General features: G+C 44.0%; 1 protein-coding gene across 1 annotated transcript; it reads left to right on the forward strand.

Annotated features, from left to right (window-relative positions):
- Window positions 1-4,397: 4,397 nt before the first annotated feature.
- LOC119360414 (G-type lectin S-receptor-like serine/threonine-protein kinase At2g19130) lies at window positions 4,398-6,871 on the forward strand. The gene is made up of 2 exons (XM_037626064.1): window positions 4,398-6,810; window positions 6,861-6,871. The coding sequence occupies exons 1-2, from the start codon at window positions 4,398-4,400 to the stop codon at window positions 6,869-6,871; spliced, it is 2,424 nt and encodes an 807-aa protein (XP_037481961.1).
- The last annotated feature ends 4,459 nt before the right edge of the window (window positions 6,872-11,330 follow it).

An 11,330-nucleotide genomic window follows, 5' to 3' on the forward strand; every position in this document is an offset into this window, starting at 1 on the left:
AGAGGCATAAATTTACTTCTCATGGAGGTAAAGGTTTGCTTCAGCGAGAGGACAGTTGTGCCTCTCAAAAATGATGAAGAAACACATTCTTTTTCTTCCACGAGAGGCACATATTTGCTTCTCGTGGAGGCACAGGTTTGCTTCCCCGAGAAGCCCAACTGTGTCTCTCGGAAAGAGAAAAAACACATTTTTTTTACTTCCGTGAGAGCCACATTTTTGCTTCTCGTGAAGGCACCGGTTTACTTCTGTGAGAGGCATAGATTTTCTTCTCAGGTAGGCACAGATTTAATTTCGCAAGAGGCACGACCGTGTCTTTCGAAAAGGAAAAGAAACCATGCTTCTGGCTCAGCCTCTTTCATTTTTATTTTTTCCAGTTTTTGTTGTGATTTTTTTCCCAAAACCTATTACATAGTATCCGTTTTCCAAAATCTGGACGCGAGAAATCTAACGATGAAAATGCTTCGAGATTTTAATGCATGGTTTAAGAGATTTTAACGCTTCGGCAACTGAGTGACCATGGCCGAGGTGGAAGGAACCTGGTGGGCATAAACGCAAGCACCTGCAGGGCACGGGCAGAAGAGATGAGAGCTTACCGGCCTTGTAGGTGGCGCTTGCTTCCGGTTCCAGCGGACGGCGGAGAGGGCGTCCGGGGAGCAGAGCAGCTAGACTGGATGGCAACACGTCTCCGTCGTAGCCCGCTGTTGGGCGTCTCCTCGCCGTCGCCGCCGTGGTCGGGAGCAAAGCAGAGCAGAGGAAGGAATGGTTTTTTTAGGGGTGTGGGTTGTTCGAAGGTGGGCCACTGCGGTGCTGTCACTGTTCAAGGGCCCGGGTACATGGGCCCGGCCGGCTGGTCCCATTTTCCCCTGCCATCTCCTAAAAAAACAAAAACAAAAAACTGCCTAATAATAGACTAAAAAAACTAGTTTACTCAGGCTCGTGCCATAGCGTTGGGAGTAACAACTCTACCGTAGGGTTGGTTCTCAACTCGTATTTTTTTCCATCTAGATGCTGCAACTGCAGTATTGGTTGATTTAGAATGTGTTAGGCTTAAATAAATTTGACATCAACGTGTCGACAGCTGCAAAATACTTCACTGTACTGATAAGAAAATTGCATAATCCCTTCAACACACAACTGTTAATTTTGTGAACATTATTTTAAAAATTGACCTTTTTTATATTTCATGAATATGTCAAAATTCTTGAAAAATATTCATTTTTGAATGCAGTTTTAAATTTATAATTTATTCAAAATCAATAACATTTTCCAAATTCATAAAAAAATTATATTTTTGTGGACATTTTATTTTTAAAATCCATGATTTTTTTGAATTGACAAACCCTTTCAAAACTTTAGAAAACAGTGACCAGTGTTACTAAGCTGACAAATTTGTCCCGCAAAAACAGCTGCCAATTTTCTCTATGACCTTTTGAGCAGCGAGCGCAGGAGCAACTATCGAACGAGTACTTATTGCGAGAGCTCCATAAGAGTCACTTTCGGTGAACTGAGAGCGTGCCACTTGGCGCGCTCTCAACCACCAGCACGTGTCACGTGCTGGACGCTCCCTTGATTTTTTTTTATTTCTCTGTACGCTTTTCCCGGTTTTAGATGATTTTTTCAGTTTCTTTTGCCTTTTGTTTTGGAGAAACAAAATTGTGTGTAAAAACACGTCTTCATTCTTCTTTTCTTTCGGGAAAGGCACACATTTTCTTCTCATGAAAGTAATGGTTTACTTCTGCGAGGGGCCAGCTGTGCCTCTCGAAAATGAAAAAAACTTGCATTTTTTCTTCTTTCGGGAGAGGTACATATTTGTTTTGTGTGGAGGCACATGTTTGCTTCCGCGAGAAGCATAGCGATGCCTCTCAGAAAGACAAAAAAATGATTTTACTTCTGTGGAGGCACAAGTTTGTTTCTGCGAGAGGCATAGATTTGCTTCTCGTGGAGGCACATGTTTGCTTTCGCAAGACAGTTGTGCCTGTCAGAAAGAGAGAGAGAAAAAAATAACATTTTTTGCTTCTGCGAGAGGCACAATTTTGCTTCACATGAAGGCACAATTTTGCTTCACGTGGAGGCACATGTTTGCTTCTGCGTGAGGCATAGATTTGCTTCTCGTGAAGGCACAAATTTCTTTTTGCGAAAGGCACAAATGTGTGTCTCATAAAGGGGAAAACCCGTGGTTCCGGCTAAGTTTTTTTTACTTCCTGTTTTTCCAGCTTTGTCGTCATTTTGTTTACCGAATCCTATTAACATAGTATCTAGTTTGTCAACGGAAGGAAAGAATATTTCTAACATCAACAGCTCATGTAAAGATTTTGCCAAGACTCTACCAATGAGCTGGCGGTGCACAACGTCGCGGGCCATTGTTGGAGAAAGATGACCATGTCACTAAGATGGCACGCCGGTCTGGAACATCCACACCACCGCCTCGACAGCCTCGAACACCGTGCAGAACGACCGTTGCAGCTCGAACCTTCGGTGGATGGGGTATAGATCCCATGTGTTCTATTTTCTCTCCTCACATTGTCTGATAGCCGCATGTGTGAACTTTTTTTTTTGCGGAATAAACTTGTTACTCAAATAACAATGTCTTTATACAATCATCAAGGGAGAAACCCAAGACTTCATCTGCCCAGATCCTTGCCAAGTCATAATCCGCCCTTCGACTCGAGCAAACCTAGATAACTATCACTAGCTTTATTCTGAGCTCACAAAACATGAGTAATACAAGTTTGCATAGGACGCAACAACGGTCTTATTTCATTCACCAAGGAGGCATAAACTGCTCAGCAGAGGATATCAAAGACACCGCCATACTTGAATCCGATTCAATGGCAATTGGAAGTTCAGATCTTTGAATGGCTAACGATAAACCTTCCCTGATCCCACATAACTCAGCTTGAACTACTTCTCTGTAGGAATATAACGCTCTGCAAGCCGAAAAAATGATCATACCCCTAGAGTTACCAAGAATCATACCAGCTCCAGCCTCATCATTTGCCACAAATGAGCCATCCGTGCTCAACTTTACCCAGCCATGGTCGGGCGGCCTCCATCTTGGTTCAGAAATCGTTCGCTGTGGTGAGGCCGATATACCAAGTAGATGATCAGAAGATAAGAAGCCCTTGCCTTTCTCCGGGTCAACTTCAGAGTTCAGCTTGATACCTAGTAGTTCATCCAGGTACCTCCTCAGAAAACTCACAGAAACTTCCATGGCCGGCGCTGGTTTTTGATGCACTAATTCATTACGAACATAGCAGCTGCTCCAAAAGATGAGCAACACTTTACTTCGATCAACATCACATAAGGGATCCAGAGGATGAAGGAGCCATTCCTATCCTGTGGGCACAAAAGATTCAATTGCTCGTAGTTTCCACACTTTAGCCATCGCCTTGTACAAATCTTGCCCAAGCATGTCTGAACTTGACAAATTAATAGATTGTGCACCGTCTGGTTAGCTGCCCATTCTTAGCGCCATTTATTTTGACAACTTAAAAAAAAGTCGTCTACTTGTGCCTCCTTTGGTGTTGGTCCTTCGGTCTGCTAGCTTGGTCGGGCCTGGTCCTGGGCATCCTTTTCCTCATCTTCTGTAACTTTGTTACTTGTACGGTTTTAGGCCCGGTTTTCCTCATAAACAGGGTTAATTGTTTAGGTTTTCGATCCGGTTTTCCTTATAAACTGGATCAGCCAAAGCTTAAGAGGTGACCCTTGGCTTAGGCAGCTTTTTGAGCAATATATTCAGGTGGGAAGGATCCCCTCCCCCCGTGACCGTTCAAAAAAATTGTCTCCTTACTAGCTTTTTTCATAAGCCGCCTCCCGTATTTATCAACGCTTCTAAACTGTGTTGTTATGGAATAAGTATTTTAGAAGTCTCAACAAATTTAGAACACGGCTTATTTTTTAGGTAACTTATTATTTAAGTCGTCCAAAAGAACTGGTCTTTACAACTTGGAGGTTGGGACGTTTGGCTCCTGCACTTGTTTGTGATTATCTGGAACATGTCAACTGCTGAAACTAAACATTTGCTAGCTGTACATTCTTACAGTTAACATATGGATGCATAGCTGTGTAATCATACAGACGACTAGCCCTATGCATAACCAATAGAATGAAGGTACACTGGTTATGGCCATCACTTGTTACAGATAAGCGTGTGCGTAGCAGCCGCAGTGCGTAATCATGCAGCCGGCCGGCAAGCATAATTCATTAACTACACTTGTTTAGTACACTAGGAATATTGACCAAACGTAACACGCCAACTCGTAGTAGTATTAGTTTTTTTTCCTCAACATTAACATCTTTTGAGCTTCACAGTCTATTTATACTCTCATTTCTGAACAAACTTTAGCTTCCATCCCAAACCTCCCGACTATACAGCCTCCACCAATCATTTGTTCAGCATGTCCCTCGTCGCAATCCTTCTCGGGATTCTCTTGTCATCGCATCTCTCCGCGTGTGGTGCTGCGATGGACACCCTTGCGTCCGGCGAAGTACTTGCGGGAAACAACACCATCATCTCCAGCAACGGCAAGTTTGCACTCGGCTTCTTCCAGACAGGCAGTAAGTCCTCCCAACACACCCTCAACTGGTATCTAGGCATATGGTTCAACAAGGTCCCCAAGCTAACTCCCGTATGGGTCGCCAATGGTGATATCCCAATCATAGACCCCGCCTCATCGGTGCTAACAATCACTGGTGAAGGCAGTCTTGTCATCTTGAACCAAACCACCAAATCCACCATCTGGTCTGCCCAAACAAATGTCACTGCCAACAACACCATCGCAGTGCTATTGAATAGTGGCAACTTCATCTTGCGGAGTTCCTCAAACGCATCCAGTGTGTTGTGGCAAAGCTTTGACTACCCCACTGATACTTTCCTCCCTGGCATGAAATTGGGTTGGGATAAGGTCACCGGTCTGAACCGTCGTCTAGTTTCTAGGAAGAATTCCGTGGACCTAGCTCCAGGAAACTACATCAGCCAGTTAGATCCAAATGGTAAAGATCAGTTCATACATACACTGCTAGAGTCATCAATAGCATATTGGTCGAGTGGGGTATGGAACGGCCAGTACTTTCCCTCGATACTACCTGAGATGACAGGGAATGAAAAATACTATACAACGTTTACATTTGTCAATAATGACCAAGAGACGTACTTCACATATGACTTACCGGGTGAGTCATTTGTTTACAATCTTGTGATGGATGTTTCGGGTCGAACAAAGTCTCTCATTTGGGTTGAAGGCTCGGTGGGTTGGAGAATGGTCTATGCTCAACCCACACTTCAATGTGATGTGTTTGCTGTTTGCGGACCTTTCACCACTTGTACTGATCATACACTTCCATTCTGCAACTGTATGAAGGGCTTCTCCATTAGATCGCCCAATGACTGGGAGCTAGAAGATCATACGGGAGGTTGCAAGAGAAATACTCCATTAGATTGTGGGATCAGCAAAAACATAAGTGTGCAGGACATGTTCCACCCTATTGCATGTGTTGGATTGCCCAAAAATGGTAGCAACATAGAACATGCTAAGAGTGTAGGCAGATGTGCACAAGTTTGTCTAGGCAACTGCACTTGCACTGCATATTCCTATGATAACAATGGATGTTTTGTTTGGCATGGTGAATTAATTGATGTGGTACAAAAACAATGCAATGACTCCATTAATAGTAACAGAGCTACTCTTTACCTTCGCCTAGCCACCAGTGAGGTGCAAATGAGCTTGGAAATCAACAACAGAAGATCATTAATCATTGGAGTAGCAGTTGGCGCAAGTTTTTTGTTCTTTTCTTTGTTGTTCCTCTTCTTTCTGCTAATTATTAGGAGAAGGAGGTTGTCTGCTCAAGCTATAACATTGCATGAAGGTAGTGTTGGCATTACTTCATTCAGGTACCTTGATCTGCAACGTGCAACAAAAAACTTCTCAGAGAAGCTAGGGGCAGGTGGTTTTGGTTCTGTATTCAAGGGGTTTCTAAATGATTCTTGTGCTATAGCAGTTAAAAGACTAGATGGTGCTTGTCAAGGAGAAAAACAATTCAGAGCTGAAGTAAGATCAATTGGAGTCATCCAACACATCAATTTAGTTAAACTAATTGGCTTTTGTACCGAGGGGGATAGTAGGTTGCTTGTCTATGAACACATGCAAAATCGTTCTCTTGATTCTCATTTGTTCCAAAGTAATCATACAGAAATGGAACTGACATGGACAATAAGGTATCAGATAGCTCTTGGAGTTGCTAGAGGATTGGCCTACTTGCATGATAGTTGCCAGGATTGCATTATACATTGTGATATCAAGCCTGAAAACATACTTCTTGATGCTTCATTTGTTCCGAAAATAGCAGATTTTGGGATGGCGAAGTTTCTTGGAAGGGATTTCAGTCGAGTTCTCACAACAATGAGAGGAACTATAGGATATCTTGCACCTGAATGGATTAGCGGGACTATTATTACAGCAAAAGTTGACGTCTACAGCTATGGCATGATTTTGTTGGAACTCATATCAGGAAGAAGAAACTCAGGTGGAAATAGTGCTTCTGATATTGATGATGTTTATTTCCCTGTGCTAGTTGCAAATAAGCTACAAAAGGGTGATGTGGGGAGTTTGGTGGACCAAAATTTACGTGGTGATGTCAGTTTGAATCAGGTGGAAAGAGCTTTCAAGGTTGCTTGTTGGTGCATTCAAGATCACGAGTTTCATCGGCCTAAGATGGCTGAAGTTGTTCAATATCTGGAAGGTTTTGTTGAAGTTGATATACCCCCAGTGCCAAGATTTCTTCAAGCTATTGCAGGGAATCCACACTCAGAATGTAAGCAAGATTTTATTTGTACATATTCATTAAAGCATACATTTTTACAGTCCAAGAATAGACGCAAACAACATGCTAAGCTTTTGAGCGAATGCCATCGAATAGTACCAACAAGAAGCATTTCTAGCATGCCTAACAGCCTACCTGTGTTCTATTTATATGTTAGCTTAGCCAACCCGTACGTGGACAAAACTTCCGAAGAGGTGGTGATATTACAAGATTTCCAAGGACATGCATCACATCATGAAGCTCATTCTTCGCAGGAAGATCAGTCATAGCTTGCAATCATGGAGCAAAATCCTCCCTTTGGTAGTCGCCTGAAGGCCGAAAAATCCCAGTTTAGTACGTGTTTTGCTAAATTAAATGTCACTGAAGTTTATAATATATATATCTTTATTTGTATTTTTTCTGTTTGGGTTTGTACCTCGTGCTTATTGTGATCCTGCTCATGAAGGGTTGACATACACAGCTTTAAGTGCCATACCAGCATGCGGCATTGTAATATTATGTATGGAAATTTCAAATAATGTGATTCTTTCCCAGTGAGCCTTTTATTGCTGTGGACACTGAGCTACTAAAAATAGAAGAAAAGAAAGTGAACTACTTTCTAAAAATTGTCTTTATGGCATGGATGCTTATTATTTAAATGGGTGAATGAAATGAACACACTAATATGTTTAGTAGCTATTTAGAACATAAACAAGAATTCTGAGTGGCTGATAAGGATTTTCTCCCGTTAGTTCATATGGTTCCTCCCATCTATCCATCGAAATGTAGTGCATAGAGATAAGAAGGATATGGATGGTACAATTTTGTATTTAGGGAGAGGAAAGTATGATGCAAATCTATTAGGAGACTCGACATGAGGCCACCCACGCCCAACTTGTTGGGGCAGCTGTCGGTGTCAAAACCGGCGGATCTCGGGTAGGGGGGTCCCGAACTGTGCGTCTAGGCAGATGGTAACAGGAGACAAGGGACACGATGTTTTTACCCAGGTTCGGGCCCTCCCGGTGGAGGTAAATCCCTACTCCTGCTTGATTAATATTGATGATATGGGTAGTACAAGAGTAGATCTACCACGAGATCAAAGAGGCTAAACACTAGAAGCTAGCGTATGGTATGATTGTTGTTCGTCCTACGGACTAAAACCCTCCGGTTTATATAGACACCGGAGAGGGCTAGGGTTACACAGAGTCGGTTACAATGGTAGGAGATCTACATATCCGTATCGCCAAGTTTGTCTTCCACGCCAAGGAAAGTCCCATCCGGACACGGGACGAAGTCTTCAATCTTGTATCTTCATAGTCCAGGAGTCCGGCCAAAGATGATAGTTCGGCTATCCGGACACCCCCTAATCCGGGACTCCCTCAGTAGCCCCCGAACCAGGCTTCAATGATGACGAATCCGGCGTGTTGATTGTCTTCGGCATTGCAAGGCGGGTTTTTCTTCAAATCCTGTCTTGAATAGTGTCCGGCTTCTCGTAAATATCGCGCTCCTTGGCTTCCACGCCCAATAATGGCCATCTTCCACGTGTTGAATGAATGTGAAAAGCCAGGGTATTTTAACATTTACCCCCCTAGCTGCGCAAATGAGCCGCCTATAAAAGAGACGGGGATCTAGATCCGAATCACACCATCCTCCCTTCACGAGCATTCATCGGAGCGCCTCTGACAAAAATCCATTCCATCATGGACAGTCGACGCGGCTCCTCCTCTCGCGCTCCCAGCCCTCAGCCTAGAGATTGGGAGAGATGCTCGATCCCGCACAGCGAGCTAGTGACGCGCCAAACCAAGGGATTTCTTCCCCCGGCCTTCATGGTTCCGGTTCGAGCTGGACTCGCCACCTACAAGGGCGGAAAATAGGCAGAGAGCGTTCCCGATCCCTCTGTAGGGGAACGTAGCAGAAAACAAAAATGTTTCGACCTACGCACCAGCCCAGGACCACTATGGAGACTGCATACGTGGTTTGATCCTTTTCATTACCGACTCGTAGCTCAGCGGGAAGTAGAGTCGATGATGGACGGATGTGCAGATCCCCGCAGCTAGGATTTACAACCTCCCAACCACGAGGATGTATACCCTCATCTGCTCCTCAGACAGCCCTCCGGGAGGCGGTCGAACAGCCCTCCGGACGGTGTCGCGGACAGCCCTCCGGGAATACCTTCGAAACTCGAACGGTCACTCGGACAGCCGTTCGGGAGGACCTTCAAAACTCGGACGGTCACACGGACAGCCCTCCGGGAGGCATTCACGAACTAAGACCGAAACTACGATCTCTCTACAGAGTTGCACACATACGGTGTCATCTATCCGGCAGGGCTTCGCCGTCCAGAACTAGTTCCTGCCGGAACCCAGACAGCCTTTCGGCTCTAGGAAACTATTTCGCTGGGAGGGAGAGAAGAAGCCAGATCATTGCATGGCACTTGTATGAGAGCAAAGGGATGAGTGTGGAGAGCTCCTCTCCTCCTCCTTTTATAGGAAACCCAAGGGGTAGGGTGGTTTCACAAGAAAACCCAAAGTGCACATGAAGGAAGTCCTTCCACAAGGACCCAACTGTGAAACCAAGGGACAAGAGGGGGCTCCAAGGAGGAGTCCCCATGTGGCCGGCCGCACCTAGGAGGGCCCCCCCAAAGGGAGCCTCATCCATCCATGTCACCCCAAAAATATCTTGGGATAAAGCCCAAAATAATGGCTTTCCAAAAAGTAACCCAAAAAGCACTTTCACTATTCATGACGACATTTTTCAGCGGCCGTTCGAACTGAAAATATTTATGTGGGCTTAGAACATTTCCAGTACTCACCATATTTATTTTCAATGCGTTCTGGAACAATTCCAGTTTAGTGATTTTCATCTGCGAAAAGCATCTGAAGCGGTTCCGGCAGCTCCGGAACATTTCCAGTTTTTATCTCAGAAAATTCCAAAAAGCTTCCAGAATGATTCTGGCACCCTTCAAGAATTATCAGGCATTTGCCGAAACCAAATTGACTTAATGGTATATCCCGAAACAACTTATCGGTATCATCGAAACTCATCCGATGACCTCTCTCTGCGGTACGATTCCGCTGTCCGAAACTTTTCCGGTGTCCGAAACTTTTTTGGTGATTTTCTCTCAGAATCCCAGTCTAGTATTCAACAGATAGATGACCCTTAAGTGTGTGACCCTATAGGTTCGGTGAAGTATAGACATGACCCGGAACCCCTTCCGATCAATGATCAACATCGGAGCCGTGGACACCCATATTGACCCCTATACCCACATGAATGAATATTCGAGTGAACCTCCAGTTGCCGTGTGCTATTCCTGTTCCTTCGCGATATGTTACAAAGACCCGAGGTGAGATTTACTTGCATCCCCGTGGATCAACAATTTGTCCACTATGCTAGTTACCTCGTTACTGGTTTTGTTCTCTTTTCTCGTTCCGTGTTCCGGCATCCCTGTGATCAAATCACACTGTGTCTGGCCAGACGATGATGTACCGTAACACCGAGAGGGCCCGAGAATATCTCTCCATAGTTGGAGGAGAAAATCCAAATCTTGAGCTATCAAGTTACTTGACACACTTTTCCATGAACCCGTAAGCCGCCGTAATAGCCACCCATTTACGGATGACGTTTAACAAACCCCAAAGTTCATGAAGCAAGCATGAAGAAACTCGATACTCTCATGGTCTAAGGAATCATGCAAACGTTAACCATCTCTGTGTTATTTACCATTAACTTGTGACGAATGAATCTCATAGTATAACATCAAACCGGGTCGATTCAACACAAATGTTCTCTTAACATTGTGCCCTCAAAGTTGCTGGCATAGACATGCCCATGATCAGGAAAACAGAACCATCATTTAACACTTGAGCTAGTCTTAGAGGCTAGACTAGGAATACTTCTTACCGTTTATTATTCCACACGTGCATATGAGTCTTCCTCCGAGCCTCGTGGATATTGTAGACTCGAGAATCATTGCAGTTATAGCATGGAACATAAACATAACTATGAACTCGGAGATAAATAATAGCATTTATTATTGCATCTAGGGCATATCTCCTACAGACTCCCACTTGCACTAGAGACAATAATCTAGTTAATGCTAATGCACCTTACACCTATGGCATGCCGGTGTAAAAAATGCTTCGCATGTGGTATAGCCTGATGTCCATCAGATCTGACGACTTCAGCTCCATGTCTATCTCTGCATATCCTCGCGTTTTCACGCTTTCACAAAATTCATATTTTGTGCGGACTTGGCTTTGTATAAATGTGAATCACAGGTTGAACCTGGATTCCTTAGACTGAGTTATGGAGAAACTACCTGCAATAGTGTCCCATTGACAAAAGCCATCTTGGAACCATACTAAGTTCATGAATGAACTATATGATTCAACATCTTGTTTGTCGCTTCTAAAGCGTCAACATACTTAGTCATTTGTTATAGAATTCGCCACAGTATCCTGTTGAGAACAATTTCCAACTACCGTGCCACCATATTGTGTATTACACAAAACCCTTAACTTAAATCAAAA

The sequence above is a fragment of the Triticum dicoccoides genome, chromosome 2B (assembly GCF_002162155.2).
Source record: "Triticum dicoccoides isolate Atlit2015 ecotype Zavitan chromosome 2B, WEW_v2.0, whole genome shotgun sequence".
In the NCBI taxonomy this organism is placed as follows: Eukaryota; Viridiplantae; Streptophyta; class Magnoliopsida; order Poales; family Poaceae; genus Triticum; species Triticum dicoccoides.

Coding starts and splice junctions, on each gene's coding strand:
- LOC119360414 (XM_037626064.1), top strand. CDS start 4,398: ATGTCCCTCGTCGCAATCCTTCTCGGGATTCTCTTGTCATCGCATCTC.